General features: G+C 43.6%; 1 protein-coding gene across 2 annotated transcripts in view; it reads right to left on the bottom strand.

The window, feature by feature from the left end:
* The window catches only part of ppm1h (protein phosphatase, Mg2+/Mn2+ dependent, 1H), a 59,310-nt gene that overhangs the window by 34,852 nt on the left and 7,126 nt on the right, over positions 1-17,332 (bottom strand). Inside the window, exons 2-4 of one of the 2 annotated variants that reach the window (XM_090204151.1) lie at positions 13,861-14,078; positions 9,336-9,507; positions 1,568-1,927 (exon numbers count right to left, since the gene is read on the bottom strand). In XM_090204151.1, coding sequence (XP_090060277.1) covers positions 1,568-1,927; positions 9,336-9,404 — 429 coding nt within the window. In that variant the 5' untranslated portion in view covers positions 9,405-9,507; positions 13,861-14,078. The remainder of the gene's footprint in view (positions 1-1,567; positions 1,928-9,335; positions 9,508-13,860; positions 14,079-17,332) is intronic. The other variant, XM_036952547.2, reaches the window with a different exon arrangement.

Here is a 17,332-nt window from a genome sequence, read left to right as displayed (position 1 = left end):
CAAGCATCAACTTCCTGACTGATGTTTTGAGATGTTGTTTCAATATATCCACAATTTTCCTGCCTCATGGTGCCATCATGGTGCAGCAATGCACCCCCACAACATGATGCTGCCACCCCCATGCTTCAAGGTTGGGGTGGTGTTCTTCAGCTTGCAAGCATCCCCCTTTTTCCTCCAAACATAACAATGGTCATTATGGTCAAACAATTACATTTTTGTTTCATCAGACCAGAGGACATTTCTCCAAAAAGTATGATCTTTGTCCCCATGTGCAGTTGCAAACCGTAGTCTGGCTTTTTTATGGCGGTTTTGGAGTAGTGGCTTCTTCCTTGCTGAGCGGCCTTTCAGGTTATGTCGATATTGGTTTACTTGTTTTACTGTGGATATAGATACTTTTGTAACTGTTTCCTCCAGCATCTTCACAAGGTCCTTTCTGTTGTTCCGGGATTGATTTGCAATTTTCGCCACCAAGTACGTTCATCTCTAGGAGACAGAATGAGTCTCCTTCCTGAGCAGTACGATGGCTGCGTGGTTCCATGGTGTTTATACTTGCGTACTATTGTTTGTACAGATGAACGTGGTACCTTCAGGCATTTGTAAATTGCTCCCAATGATGAACCAGACTTGTGGAGATCTACCAGACTTGTGGAGGTCTGAGGCTGATTTCTTTTGATTTTCCCATGATGTCAAGCAAAGAGGCACTGAGACTGAAGGTAGGCCTTGAAATACATCCACAGGTACATCGCCAATTGACTCAAATTATGTCAATTAGCCTAGCAGAAGCTTCTAAAGCAATGACATCATTTTCTGGAATTTTCCAAGCTGTTTAAAAGGCACAGTCAACTTAGTGTATGTAAACTTCTGACCCACTGGAATTGTGATACAGTGAATTATAAGTGAAATAATCTGTCTGTAAACAATTGTTGGAAAAATGACTTGTGTCATGTACGAAGTAGATATCCTAACAGAGTTGCCAAAACTATAGTTTGTTAACAAGAAATATGTGGAGTGGTTGAAAAACGAGTTATAATGACTCCAGCCTAAGTGTATGTAAACTTCTGACTTCAACTGAACAGGCAGAGTATGTACAACAACCGGACAGTTATCCTTAGAAATAAAAAAGAAAACTGCATTTAGACCATGCTTACTAGTACTATTCCCACTGCCCAGTAAGCTGTGACGTTGATCTCATTATGCCAACTGCATATCTTCAGAAAAAAATAACTAATTGCCAAGACGCCGCTGATCAATGCATATCGGCTAAACAGATAATGATGGGAATGAGGGGAGCGCTGCAATGTTTCTTACAATGAATGTGCAGTAATTAAATCGATGCTGCAGTGTCCCTTATATACTGTAAATAATGCAGGATGGTTAGTATGTTCTTTCAGACCAGGGCTGAATTCACCAGGGCACAACATAGTGGAACACTCAGATAGAAATAGATCATGTACAACAGACATGCCCGTCTCAGATGTAGAACAGGGAATCACATCAACTCTATTCATGACATTTCTATCTGCAACAATCCACAATGTTAACCTACTGAACATGGCAATGAACTCACCATCTCTTTGAAGGCATTCTCTATGGCTCCCATCACCAGGCTCTCATGATGGACCTTCTTCTCTGTGAAGAACCTGGTGGGAGGGGGGTGACTGGGGGAGCCGGGTGCCCCTGCGGCCCCCCGCAGTGAGGCGGTCCTGGTGATGCCCCTGTTTGTGGTGGGGGTGAGGTTGTGGTTGTTGGGCTCTTCCCCGTGGATGATGGGGACCAGCTGGGCCGGGTTCCTCAGGACATCCAGGACCTCTCGGAGGTGTTCTATGATGTGGTGCTGGAGCAGCTTAGACGCCACCACCGCCGCCCCTGAGCCCGCATGGCCGTCAAACAGCCCCCAGTAGTGGAAGGTCAGTCCGGGCACTGCATCCTGGAAACACAAACACACACATTTTGTAATGTCAAAAGATGGCACGCACAGACACACACACAGGAGAAAAAGTAGAACATAAAATGTTTAATTTGGCTAATTGTGTTATCATTCACAATGTTATATATATATATATATACACACAGTGCCTTGCGAAAGTATTCGGCCCCCTTGAACTTTGCGACCTTTTGCCACATTTCAGGCTTCAAACATAAAGATATAAAACTGTATTTTTTTGTGAAGAATCAACAACAAGTGGGACATAATCATGAAGTGGAACGACATTTATTGGATATTTCAAACTTTTTTAACAAATCAAAAACTGAAAAATTGGGCGTGCAAAATTATTCAGCCCCTTTACTTTCAGTGCAGCAAACTCTCTCCAGAAGTTCAGTGAGGATCTCTGAATGATCCAATGTTGACCTAAATGACTAATGATGATAAATACAATCCACCTGTGTGTAATCAAGTCTCTGTATAAATGCACCTGCACTGTGATAGTCTCAGAGGTCCGTTAAAAGCACAGAGAGCATCATGAAGAACAAGGAACACACCAGGCAGGTCCGATATACTGTTGTGAAGAAGTTTAAAGCCGGATTTGGATACAAAAAGATTTCCCAAGCTTTAAACATCCCAAGGAGCACTGTGCAAGCGATAATATTGAAATGGAAGGAGTATCAGACCACTGCAAATCTACCAAGACCTGGCCGTCCCTCTAAACTTTCAGCTCATACAAGGAGAAGACTGATCAGAGATGCAGCCAAGAGGCCCATGATTACTCTGGATGAACTGCAGAGATCTACAGCTGAGGTGGGAGACTCTGTCCATAGGACAACAATCAGTCGTATATTGCACAAATCTGGCCTTTATGGAAGAGTGGCAAGAAGAAAGCCATTTCTTAAAGATATCCATAAAAAGTGTTGTTTAAAGTTTGCCACAAGCCACCTGGGAGACACACCAAACATGTGGAAGAAGGTGCTTTGGTCAGATGAAACCAAAATTGAACTTTTTGGCAACAATGCAAAACGTTATGTTTGGCGTAAAAGCAACACAGCTCATCACCCTGAACACCCCATCCCCACTGTCAAACATGGTGGTGGCAGCATCATGGTTTGGGCCTGCTTTTCTTCAGCAGGGACAGGGAAGATGGTTAAAATTGATGGGAAGATGGATGGAGCCAAATACAGGATCATTCTGGAAGAAAACCTGATGGAGTCTGCAAAAGACCTGAGACTGGGACGGAGATTTGTCTTCCAACAAGACAATGATCCAAAACATAAAGCAAAATCTACAATGGAATGGTTAAAAAATAAACATATCCAGGTGTTAGAATGGCCAAGTCAAAGTCCAGACCTGAATCCAATCGAGAATCTGTGGATAGAACTGAAAACTGCTGTTCACAAATGCTCTCCATCCAACCTCACTGAGCTCGAACTGTTTTGCAAGGAGGAATGGGAAAAAATGTCAGTCTCTCGATGTGCAAAACTGATAGAGACATACCCCAAGCGACTTACAGCTGTAATCGCAGCAAAAGGTGGCGCTACAAAGTATTAACTTAAGGGGGCTGAATAATTTTGCACGCCCAATTTTTCAGTTTTGATTTGTTAAAAAAGTTTGAAATATCCAATAAATGTCGTTCCACTTCATGATTGTGCCCCACTTGTTGTTGATTCTTCACAAAAAAATACAGTTTTATATCTTTATGTTTGAAGCCTGAAATGTGGCAAAAGGTCGCAAAGTTCAAGGGGGCCGAATACTTTCGCAAGGCACTGTATGTTGTAATATGGCTTGTTTCCCCCCGGCCTGGCTTCCCCAGTGATTGAACCCACACACCGCTACTGATGGTCAAGTGTGTTAACACTGGGCTAGAATAACAGTCTACCCTGTGTGTTAATGCTGGGCTAGAATAACAGTCTACCCTGTGTGTGAATGCTGGCCTAGAATAACAGGTCTACCCTGTGTGTTAATGCTGGCCTAGAATAACAGGTCTACACTGTGTGTTAATGCTGGCCTAGAATAATAGGTCTACCCTGTGTGTTAATGCTGGCCTAGAATAACAGTCTACCCTGTGTGTTAATGCTGGGCTAGAATAACAGTCTACCCTGTGTGTTAATGCTGGGCTGGAAGGGATCTCAAAACTGGGTACACCACACCCTGCAGCTCCCTTCAGAACCAGGGTTAGTGCTGTACATGGAAGACAGAGGACAGCAGCCTCAGCCTTGTTTACCAGGCTGGGTAAGAGACTATGGGCTCTATTTTAACAAACCTAACAACTGTCAATCTAAGTACTGGCGGTAGTGCTATACAGTGCCTTCGAAAAGTCCCCTTCACTTTTTCCACTTTACAGCCTACTTCTAAAATGTTAAAAATATATATGTTCCTCAATCTACACACCCATAATGACAACGTGAAAACAGGACTTTAGAAATTTTAGCAAATGTATAAAAAAAATTACTGAACTATCTTATTTACATCCTGTAAGTATTCAGACCCTTTGCTATGAGACCCGAAATTGAGCTCAGGTGCATCCTGTTTCCACACATTCTTTTGGAGAGATTGGAAACCCAAATTGGTCTACACGGACAAGTTCTGGCCTGGTTTAGATCTGTCGGAAAGATATCAGTTTGTCTCTGTGAATGGTTTGTCCTCTGACAAATCAACTGTAAATTTCGGTGTTCCTCAAGGTTCCGGTTTAGGACCACTATTATCACTATATATTTTACCTCTTGGGGATGTCATTCGAAAACATAATGTTAACTTTCACTGCTATGCGGATGACACACAGCTGTACATTTCAATGAAACATGGTGAAGCCCCAAAATTGCCCTCGCTAGAAGCATGTGTTTCAGACATAAGGAAGTGGATGGCTGCATACTTTCTACTTTTAAACTCGGACAAAACAGAGATGCTTGTTCTAGGTCCCAAGAAACAAAGAGATCTTCTGTTGAATCGGACAATTAATCTTAATGGTTGTACAGTCGTCTCAAATAAAACTGTGAAGGACCTCGGCGTTACTCTGGACCCTGATCTCTCTTTTGAAGAACATATCAAGACTGTTTCAAGGACAGCTTTTTTCCATCTACGTAACATTGCAAAAATCAGAAACTTTGTCCAAAAATGATGCAGAAAAATTAATCCATGCTTTTGTCACTTCTAGGTTAGACTACTGCAATGCTCTACTTTCCGGCTACCCGGATAAAGCACTAAATAAACTTCAGTTAGTGCTAAATACGTAGTTAGTGCTACACGTACGCTATGGTCACAAGACGCAGGCCTCCTAATTGTCCCTAGAATTTCTAAGCAAACAGCTGGAGGCAGGGCTTTCTCCTACAGAGCTCCATTTTTATGGAATGGTCTGCCTACCCATGTGAGAGACGCAAACTCGGTCTCAACATTTAAGTCTTTACTGAAGATTAATCTCTTCAGTGGGTCATATGATTGAGTGTAGTCTGGCCCAGGAGTGTGAAGGTGAACGGAAAGGCTCTGGAGCAACAAACCGCCCTTGCTGTCTCTGCCTGGCCGGTTCCCCTCTTTCCACTGGGATTCTCTGCCTCTAACCCTATTACAGGGGCTGAGTCACTGGCTTACTAGGGCTCTTTCATACCGTCCCTATGAGGGGTGAGGCACTGATGTGATCTTCCTGTCTGGGATGGCGCCCCCCCACCCCCTTGTGCCATGGCGGAGATCTTTGTGGGCTATACTCAGCCTTGTCTCAGGATGGTAAGTTGGTGGTTGAAGATGTCCCTCTAGTGGTGTGGGGGCTGTGCTTTGGCAAAGTGGGTGGGGTTATATCCTTCCTGTTTGGCCCTGTCCGGGGGTGTCCTCGGATGGGGCCACAGTGTCTCCTGACCCCTCCTGTCTCAGCCTGCAGTAGTTTGTGTGTCGGGGGCTAGGGTCAGTCTGTTATATCTGGAGTACTTCTCCTGTCCTATCCAGTGTCCTGTGTGAATTTAAGTATGCTCTCTCTAATTCTCTCTTTCTTTCTCTCTCTCAGAGGACCTGAGCCCTAGGACCATGCCTCAGGACTACCTGACATGATGACTCCTTGCTGTCCCCAGTCCACCTGGCCGTGCTGCTGCTCCAGTTTCAACTGTTCTGCCTGTGATTATTATTATTTGACCATGCTGGTCATTTATGAACATTTGAACATCTTGGCCATGTTCTGTTATAATCTCCACCCGGCACAGCCAGAAGAGGACTGGCCACCCCACATAGCCTGGTTCCTCTCTAGGTTTCTTCCTAGGTGCTTCTACACCTGCATTGCTTGCTGTTTGGGGTTTTAGGCTGGGTTTCTGTGCAGCACTTTGAGATATCAGCTGATGTACGAAGGGCTATATAAATACATTTGATTTGATTTGATTTCCATTGATCATCCTTGAGATGTTTCTACAAGTTGATTAGAGTCCATCTGTGGTACATTCAATTGATTGGACATGATTTGTAAAGGCACACACCTGTGTATATAAAAAGGTCCCACAGTTGACAGTGCATGTCAGAGTAAAACCCAAGCCATTAGGTTGAAGAAATTGTCCATAGAGCTCTGAGACAGGATTGTGTCGAGGAACAGCCCGCTTGGAGTTTGTCAAATGGCACCTAAAGACTTAAGAAACAAGATTCTCTTGTCTGATGAAACCAAGATTGAACTCTTTGGCCTGAATGCCAAGCATCACATCTGGAGGAAACTTGGCACCATTCCTATGGTGAAGCATGGTATTGGCAGAATCATGCCGTGGGGATGTTTTTCAGCGGCAGGGACTGGAAGACTGTCACGATCGAGGCAAAGATGAACGGAGCAAAGTACAGAGAGATCCTTGATGAAAACCTGCTCCAGAGCGCTCAGGATCTCAGACTGGGGCAAAGGTTCACCTTCCAACAGGACAACAACCCTAACGGCACGACAAAACCTATTCCCCCCTCAGGAGACTGAAAAGATTTGGCATGGGTCCTCAGATCCTCAAAAGGTTCTACAGCTGCACCATCAAGAGCATCCTGACGGGTTGCATCACTGCCTGGTATGGTAACTGCCCGGCCTCCGACCGCAAGGCACTACAGAGGGTAGTGCGTAAGTCTGAATGTCCTCGAGTGGCCCAGCCAGAGCCAGGACTTGATCAAACATCTCTGAAGAGACCTGAAAATAGCTGTGCAGCAACGCTCCCCACTCAACCTGACAGAGCTTGAGAGGATCTGCAGAGAAGAATGGGAGAAACTCCCCAAATAGAAGCTTGTAGCGTCATACCCAAGAAGACTCAAGGCTGCAATTGCTGCCAAAGGTGCTTCTACAAAGTACTGAGTAAAGGATCTGAATACTCATGTAAAATGTTGTTTCAGTTGTCTTTTTATATATATATATATATATATATATATATATATATATATATATATATATATATATATATATATATATATATATATATATATATATATATACAAACATTTCTAAAAACCTGTTTTTGCTTTGTCATTTTCATCTAACCTGACCTATGCCCATATTCCTCACTCCTCCCCAACTCACTGCTGTCATGTTGACTTGTACCAGACTGTCTCTTCTCCTCCCATAGGATACCTGATGTCTGACAATAACATATATTTGTAGAATGTAAACATCCTGCAATCCCCTCTCTCCTTCGGTGACATGAATAAAGGACATTTCATATTTTCAACAAACTCCAATTCCCATGTTAGTCCGTTATAGTTCGTTAAAACAGCTTACAGAAACAAAATAACATTTAGTCAAATCTTTGCTAAATATGTTAACTTGAACCTGTTTGCAGCCCACATTGTAAGTAATGCATGGCTTCAGTGTGGAAATATATACATAGCATTCACACTGATATAGGGGCAAGGCCTACCGTAAATTGCATTATGGCTGAGCACGGACATGCCAATCATTGGTCAATAAGCAAGATTAAATTCACCCCCCCAAAAAAGAGCGAAAAATTCTAATCAAAACAACGTGCGGTAAATAGGTCAAAATAAACTTACAGGCACCATAATCACTTCCTGTGGGCATATCATATTAAAACAACACAGACTATGGAGGGTTTTACACACATCTAAACCTTTCACAGTAGCTGGACAAAGAACCAATATAAAGACAAAGGGAGAATGTCCACTCACCGTTATACTGCTCCTAAATATACATGTTTGATATACATATTGGAACCATTCACACTTCTTCAGAAGTTGCATTACATGCGTGCCATGGACATTCTCGCCACAAAACCAGGACAGTGAATCATTCTAGTAAGTTAGAATTTTATGAAACCCAATGAAAAACAGGCAAACAATAAATACATGTGAAATGTAATGATATGAAAATCAGCAGCATTTAAAAAAAGACACGAGGCATTGCTGTTGAACCAGCCTTCGTTGTAGAAGGCCTAGGGTAAGGGTACACTACGGGAGGGCTTGTTATGAGGTTCACCAGTATTCACGTCTCTCGCTTCGTGATGGGCATTGGACACATGTAGCCTACATCATGGAGGGGGTTTTAAGCACATCCAAAGCATGGCTAAAATAATGTAGGCCTGCCTACAATACATAGATTAAAGGGGAAGGTCAGCTCACTGTTTTGCTCCTCTTAAAATTGATATTTTCATAAAGATTTGGTGATTAAGATTTATTTTAAAGCCAAACACTTTATCAACAGTCTTGACTAGCCTACTTGATTACATTGGGCAGGACAAAAAATAAAACAGCCTTCATTGAGAGGAGAGGCTATGCTTAGTTTTTAATCAAATAAAAATTGTAAAAAAGTAGGGGGGAAAAGTGTTTTATGTTTCCAAATACGATGTATACAGGCACCAAATCAGATCTTGTTCCATGCGCATATGGGCAGTGTGCGTCACAGCTGGATAGACTGTTTCCGTTGTAAAATTAATGCCATAACCAACTGTGTTACCGCTAAAACCAGCTTTTGGTTGGTCTTAAATATCCCTACCAGCACGGCCTAAAATTAGATTTTTGGATCATGTTTTTAAGGACACACCTCAAATATTTCCACCCCTCTCATCTGAGCGCAAGCCTGCTGATGTTAGACAGGTAAATTGCCAAACCTAGCATTAGGGCTGGAAAATGCCAGTGAGACAGTTTTTACATGACAAAATTGCAAACTAAAGTGCATTTGACTCTGGCGCCGCCATAACGCCAGACGAAAATAGAACCCTGGGACGGATGTGAGGCTGGGGAATAAGTGTTAGGTTGGTGACTACTAAAGTAGCTGAAAGGCAGTACTGTAGCCTACTAAGTACTGTAGCCTGACACTCGTTTACCAGGCTTATAGGCCGTGCTGGGAAACAGACTATGACTGATGTGAGGGAAGAGAAGAGTCGACAGGTCCTGATGTGACAGAATGGAGGGGGGGGGGGGGGGTTAATGTCTGGAGTGGGGGGGGGGGGGGGGTACTCACAGCATCCTCCCTGAGCCCCAGTCCCTCTCCATTGGGCAGGGAGGACCTCCTCCGTGTGGTGGGGGTCATGTTGGGGGTGGAGTTTCCCCCAGCACTGGGTCTCGTCCTCACCACCACCACCTCACAGCATGCCTGGTCCTCATTCAGAAGGCTCTTCCCAGCATTGATCACCCTGTAGAGGGAGAGAAGAGCACAAGAATGTGAGGAGCAGAACCAGACACACTGTGGGAAAGGTATAGCAGATTTCAATGTAACAATGTGTGGTTTGTGACACCCTACTACAAAATGTCCCAAACTCATCATTAAGCCTCGATTATTTGAATCAGCTGTGTATTGATATGGTAAAAAACTAAAACATGCACCCCTCGTGTTTGAGAAACGCTGCCATTACATATACAGTGCATACGGAAAGTATTCAGACCCCTCGACTTTTTCCACATTGTTACTTTACGGCCTTATTCTAAAATGGATTAAAGTGCTTGTTTTTCCTCATCAACCTACACACAATACCCCATAATAATAAAGCAAAAACAGGTTTAAAAACTGAAATATCACATTTATATAAGTATTCAGAACCTTTACTCAGTACTTTGTTGAAGAACCTTGGCAGAGATTACAGGTCAAGTCTTCTTGGGTATGACGCTACAAGCTTTGGCACACCTGTATTTGGAGAGTTTCTCCCATTCTTCTCTACAGATCCTCAAGCTCTGTCAGGTCTGCATAGCTATGTTCAGGTCTCTCCAGAGATGTTCAAATGAGTTCAAGTCCGTGCTCTGGCTGAGCCACTCAAGAACATTCAGAGACTTGCCCCGAAGCCACTCCTGCATTGTCACGGCTGTGTGCTTAGGATCGTTGTCCTGTTGGAAGGTGAACCTTCAACCCAGTCTGTGGTCCTGAGCGCTCTGGAGCAGGTTTTCAGCAATGATCTCTCTGTACTTTTCTCTGTTCATCTTTCCCTCAATCCTGACTACTCAGTCCCTGCCGCTGAAAAACATCCCCACAGCATGATGCTGCCACCACCATACTTCACTGTAGGCATGGTGCCAGTTTTCCTCCAGACGTGAGGCTTGGCATTCAGGCCAAAGAGTTCAATCTTGGTTTCATCAGATCAGAGAATCATGTTTCTCATGGTTTGAGAGTCTTTAGGTGCCATTTTTTCAAAACTCCAAGCATGCAGTCATGTGCCTTTTACTGAGGAGTGGCTTCCGCCATGCCACTCTACCATAAAGGCCTGATTGGTGGAGTGCTGCAGAGACGGTTGTCCTTGTGGAAGGTTCTCCCATCTCACAGAGCAACTCTGGAGCTCTCTCTCAGAGTGACCATTGGGATCTTGGTCACCTCCCTGACCAAGGCCCTTCTCCCCCAATCTGTCTGCTTTTGTCCAGTCTAGACTCCAGTGTCACAAAATACGAACATTTATTTTTCACATGCACTAGCCTCGGCTTCCATTACAAATGGCAATGAAAACATTCATGCCAGGGTATGTACATTAGTTGTTACATAATCTGTACTTGGGGGTTTGTTATAATGAACTGACTGATAGGAGAGACAAAGCAGGGTTCCACTCTCTAGTCTCCAGCGGAGTACAGACACACTGGCGAGAACAGGACATTGGCAGGAAGAGAAGCTGAAATTCACACAGTTAGATCACTGATAATTGATCTCCTTGTAAGGCTTTTACAAAATGGGTAATCTCCCAGGACCCTATAGACTCAAATCATAGACTTACCATAGATTTACAGTGGGGCAAAAAAGTATTTAGTCAGCCACCAATTGTGCAAGTTCTCCCACTTAAAAAAATGAGAGAGGCCTGTAATTTTCATCATAGGTACACTTCAACTATGACAGACAAATTAGAAGAAAAAAAGAAATCCAGAAAATCACATTGTAGGATTTTTAATGAATTTATTTGCAAATTATGGTGGAAAATAAGTATTTGGTCACCTACAAACAAGCAAGGTTTCTGGCTCTCACAGACCTGTAACTTCTTCTTTAAGAGGCTCCTCTGTCCTCCACTCGTTACCTGTATTAATGGCACCTGTTTGAACTTGTTATCAGTATAAAAGACACCTGTCCACAACCTCAAACAGTCACACTCCAAACTCCACTATGGCCAAGACCAAAGAGCTGTCAAAGGACACCAGAAACAAAATTGTAGACCTGCACCAGGCTGGGAAGCCTGAATTTGCAATAGGTAAGCAGCTTGGTTAAGAAATCAACTGTGGGAGCAAATATTAGGAAATGGAAGACATACAAGACCACTGATAATCTCCCTCGATCTGGGGCTCCACGCAAGATCTCACCCCGTGGGGTCAAAATGATCACAAGAACGGTGAGCAAAAATCCCAGAACCACACGGGGGGACCTAGTGAATGACCTACAGAGAGCTGGGACCAAAGTAACAAAGCCTACCATCTGTAACACACTACGCCGCCAGGGACTCAAATCCTGCAGTGCCAGACGTGTCCCCCTGCTTAAGCCAGTACATGTCCAGGCCCGTCTGAAGTTTGCTAGAGAGCATTTGGATGATCCAGAAGAAGATTGGGAGAATGTCATATGGTCAGAAAACCAAAATATACCTTTTTGGTAAAAACTCAACTTGTCGTGTTTGGAGGACAAAGAATGCTGAGTTGCATCCAAAGAACACTATACCTACTGTGAAGCCTGGGGGTGGAAACATCATGCTTTGGGGCTGTTTTTCTGCAAAGGGACCAGGACGACTGATCCGTGTAAAGGAAAGAATGAATGGGGCCATGTATCGTGAGATTTTGATTGAAAACCTCCTTCCTTCAGCAAGGTGAAACGTGGCTGGGTCTTTCAGCATGACAATGATCCCAAACACACCACCCGGGCAACGAAGGAGTGGCTTCGTAAGAAGCATTTCAAGGTCCTGGAGTGGCCTAGCCAGTCTCCAGATCTCAACCCCATAGAAATCTTTGGAGGGAGTTGAAAGTCCGTGTTGCCCAGCAACAACCCCAAAACGTCACTGCTCTAGAGGAGATCTGCATGGAGGAATGGGCCAAAATACCAGCAACAGTGTGTGAAAACCTTGTGAAGACTTACAGAAAATGTTTGACCTCTTTCATTGCCAACAATGGGTATATAACAAAGTATTGAGAAACTTTTTTATTGACCAAATACTTATTTTTCACCATAATTTGCAAATTAATTAATAAAAAATCCTACAATGTGGTTTTCTGGATTTTTTTTCCCTCATTTTGTCTGTCATAGTTGAAGTGTACCTATGATGAAAATTACTCTCATCTTTTTAAGTGGGAGAACTTGCACAATTGGTGGCTGACTAAATACTTTTTTGCCCCACTGTACCTGTAGTAAAGTGATAGTGCTCCAATTAACTGTTTTCATTGGTAAGCACTGGTGCGCTACCAATTTTAAAAAGTGAAGAGCACCAAACAGTATAGGAGCAAGAGACTAGGCTTAAAATATTAACCCCTACCTCTGAAACAAATATCCTAGCTATCCAATTCCTTTATTTCAGTGCCATTTTAAACCATACTGGGCACGTTACCAGGTTGTTAGAGCCCATGATACTAGGTTAGAATAGCTAAGTTGGTGAGCAGAGCTTGACTCAATGGTTTAATTGTTGTATGGGCCATATACAGTGTAGGGTTTAAGTGTTTGCTAAATTACCATACTACTGTTTCACATTGAAACTCACCAAACACCTTCATCAAAGTGACACTGGTCTGATACTTGCAATAACAGGCCTAACCTTTCGTTAGTCTGAAAATCAGATTAACCAGAAACTGTCCTATTGTCAGACAGACATGTTTGGCATTGCACTGACATCCACCTCAGCAGAGTTTCCCATGAAGGAATAGAGAAGATACGGTAATGAATGATACCTTTGTGTTTGAACCCAGACTGTCTGAGCCTGAGTTGGAACCCCGACCACAACAACTGTTACACTTGAGCGTTCAGAAGTCTTTAATCTCTGATCTGAGCGGAATGGGCAACCATGCACTGGCCTAAGAGATGAAGAGTTTCAAGTTTATTCGCCACGTGCACAGGTGTAAAACAGTAGTGACATTTTTACTTTAAGAGCTCTTTCCCCAACAATGCAAAGATAATAATAATAAAAATAAGATTAAAGAAACATGAGAATGCAAGTATATAAACAGGTCAGTGCCAGTTCTTTATGCAATGTGCAGGGGTACTGGAGAGGTTGAGGTGGGTTTATACATAACAATACAAATAAACTGGCAGTAGGATATACAAATAAACAGGGCTGAAAAGAGACTGGTAACAATTAAATATAAATATTCATGGTAATATAGTAAATGATAATATATACACTACCGGTCCAAAGTTTTAGAACACCTATTTAATCAAGCGTTTTTCTTTATTTTTTAGTATTTTCTACATTGTAGAATAATAGTGAAGACATCAAAACTATTAAATAACACATATGGAATCATGTAGTAAGCAAAAAAAAGTTAGATTCTTGCCATTCTTTGCCTTGATGACAGCTTTGCACACTTGGTATTCTCTCAACCAGCTTCACCTGGAATGCTTTTCCAACAGTCTTGAAGGAGTTCCCACATATGCTGAGCACTTGTTGGTTGTTTTCCCTTCACTCTGCGGTCCAACTCATCCCAAACCATCTCAATTGGGTTGAGGTCGAGGGATTGTGGAGGCCAGGTCATCTGATGCAGCACTCCATCACTCTCCTTCTTGGTCAAACAGACCTTACACAGCCTGGAGGTGTGTTGGGTCATTGTCCTGTTGAAAAACAAATGATAGTAGGACTAAGTCCAAACCAGATGGGATGGCGTATCGCTGCAGAATGCTGTGGTAGTTATTCTGGTTAAGTGTGCCTTGAATCCTAAATAAAATCACAGACAGTGTCACCAGCAAAGCACAACCACACCATATATTTTGATTTGTTAAACACGTTTTGGTTACTACATGATTCCATGTGTGTTATTTCCTAGTTTTGAGGTCTTCACTATTATTCTACAATGTAGAAAATAGTACAAATAAAGAAAGAAAAAAAAACGCTTGAATGAGTAGGTGTCATAAAAACCTTTTGACAAGTAGCGTACATGTAAACAGGCTTAATAGTGACCAGTAGCAGGATAAATAGTTAATAATGAATGGTAATGGCAATCAATAATCATTGGACAGCAGCGTAATGGTAGTAATACATCTAACCAATATTCATTTTAGCAGCAGTGTAGGTTGTGTCTGAGTGGGTAGAGACCTGTAGATGGGTATGGTAGAGTCAGTCGGTGTGGATAGATTGTAGGAGAGGGAGATCAATAGTTGTTAGCCATTTAACAGCCTTATGGCCAGGGGAAACAAAATATTTAGGTGTCTGTTGGTCTGAGCCTTGGCCTGTATGCACCGGTACCGCCTGCCGGACGGGAGCATGGAGAACAGCCTCTTGTTAGGTGGCGCCGGAGAAGATGGCTGACGTTTTACGAGCTCCTAACCGATTGTGTTTTTATGTTCGCTTTTTTTGTGTGTTGTTTGTAACTTATTTTATACATTAAGTTGCTGCTACCATCTCTTATGACCGAAAATAACTTCTGGACAGCGATTACTCACCACGAACTGGCAGAAGCTTTTTTTTTCCTTTAACGAGTCTGACGAGCCTGACGTGAACGACATACTCCTTTCCCGCGAACAGGCCCAGATCCCCGTCATTTGCTTCAAGACGAAGAGAAGAAGATAAAAAACGAGGTCGGGCTGCCTTCTGAGAATTCGTAGGCGATCTAATGAATCCCCCTCCTTCCATTCTACTAGCTAACGTGTAATCATTGGGAAATAAAATCGACGACTTACAAGGAAGATTAAACTACCAAAAGGAGTCGTGGCTGAACGACGACATTATCAACATAGAATAAGCTGGCTGGTTATACGATGTATCGGCAGGATAGAACTGCGTAGTCTGGTAAGCCAAGGGGTGGTGGACAATGCATATGTAAACAACAGCTGGTGCATGATATCTAAGGAAGTCTCGAGGTTTTGCTCGCCTGAGTTAGTGTGTTCTACAGCTTATCATGAGATAGTCTATCTACGTAGAGAGTCATCTGCATTTTTAGTAGCTGTCTACATACCACCACAGACCGATGCTGACCGATCATCCAGAGGTGGCGCTCAACATTCACAAGGCCGCAAGGCCAGACGGATTACCAGGATGTGTACTGTAAGCATGCGCTGACCAAATGGCAAGTGTCGTCACTGAGATTTTCAACCTCTCCCTGTATGAGTCTAATACCAACATATTTTAAGCAGACCACCATAATGCCTGTGCCCACCAACACTAAGGTAACCTGCCTAAATGACTACCGACCCATTGCACTCACATTTGTAGCCATGACGTGCTTTGAAAGGCTGGTCATGGCCCACAACACCATTATCCCAGAAACCCTAGACCCACTCCAATTTGCATACCGCCCTAACAAATCCACAGATGATGCAATCTCTATTGCACTCCACACTGCCCTTTCCCACCTGGATAAAAGGAACACCTATGTGAGAATGCTATTCATTGACTATAGCTCAGCGTTCAACACAATAGTTCCCTCAAAAGCTCATCAATAGCTAAGGACCCTGGGACTAAACACCTCCCTCTGCAACTCGATCCTGGACTTCTTGATGGGCCACCCCAAGGTGGTAAGGGAAGGTAACACATCCGCCATGCTGATCCTCAACACAGGGGCCCCTCAGGGGTGCGTGCTCAGTCCCCTCCTGTACTCCCTGTTTAATCATGACTGCATGGCCAGGTACGAATCCAACACCATCATTAAGTTTGCCGATGACACAACAGTGATCACCAACAACGATGAGACAGCCTATAGGGAGGAGGTCAGAGACCTATCCATGTGGTACCAGGACATCAACCTCTCCCTCGACGTGATCAAGACAAAGGAGACGATTGTAGACTACAGGAAAAGGAGTACCGAGTACGCCCCCATTCTCATTGACAGGGCTGTAGTGGAGCAGATTGAGAGCTTCAAGTTCCTTGGTGTCCACATCACCAACAAACTAACAAATGTTTTATTTAACTAGGCAAGTCAGTTAAGAACAAACTCTTACATACAATGACAACCTACCGGGGAAGAGTGGGTTAACTGCTTTGTTCAGGGGCAGAACGATAGATGTTTACCTTGTCAGCTCGGGGATTCGATCCAGCAACCTTTCGGTTACTGGCCCAAAGCTCTAACCACCAGGCTACCTGCATTTGGAACCATCCGTGTCCTTTCACACCAATCACATCAAGACAGTCATGAAGAAGGTACGACAAAACCTTTTCCCCCTCAGGAGACAGAAAAAAATGTGGCATGGGTCCTCAGATCCTCAAAAGGTTCTACAGCTGCACCATGGAGAGCATCCTGGTTGCATCACTGCCTGGTATGGCAACTGCTCGGCCCCCGACCGCAAGGCTCTACAGAGGTAGTGCGTACGGCCCGGTACATCACCAGGGCCAAGCTTCCTGCCATCCAGAACCTCTATACCAGGTGGTGTCAGAGGAAGGCCCTAGAAATTGTCAAAGACCCCAGCCACCCTTGTCATAGACTGTTATCTCTGCTACTACACGGCAAGTGGTACCGGAGCGCCAAGGCTAGGTCCAAGATGCTTCTAAACAGCTTCTACCCCCAAGCCATGACACTTATCAAATGGCTACTCTGACAATTTGCATTGCTCCCCCTGCCTTCTTTTACACCATTGCTATTCTGTTATCTATGCATAGCCACTTTAATAACTCTACCTACATGTACATATTACATGAATTACCTCGACTGGCCGGTGCCCCCGCACATTGGCTCTGTACCGGTACCGCCTGTATATAGTCTCGCTATTGTTATTTTATTGCTGCTCTTTAAACTACTTGTTACTTTTGTTACTTTTATTTCTTTGGTCTTTGGTAATTTTTCAGGCCTTTCTCAGACACTGCCTGGCATGCGATTGTTGCATTTGGTTTGTTACCTCGTTCCACTTCCTCTACATTTGGGCCTCACTTGCTCTGT

The sequence above is a fragment of the Oncorhynchus mykiss genome, chromosome 2 (assembly GCF_057628025.1).
Source record: "Oncorhynchus mykiss isolate SJ-2025 chromosome 2, ASM5762802v1, whole genome shotgun sequence".
NCBI classification, from domain to species: domain Eukaryota; kingdom Metazoa; phylum Chordata; class Actinopteri; order Salmoniformes; family Salmonidae; genus Oncorhynchus; species Oncorhynchus mykiss.
Note: the sequence above shows the minus strand (reverse complement) of the source record. Positions and strands in the feature narration are given on the sequence as shown.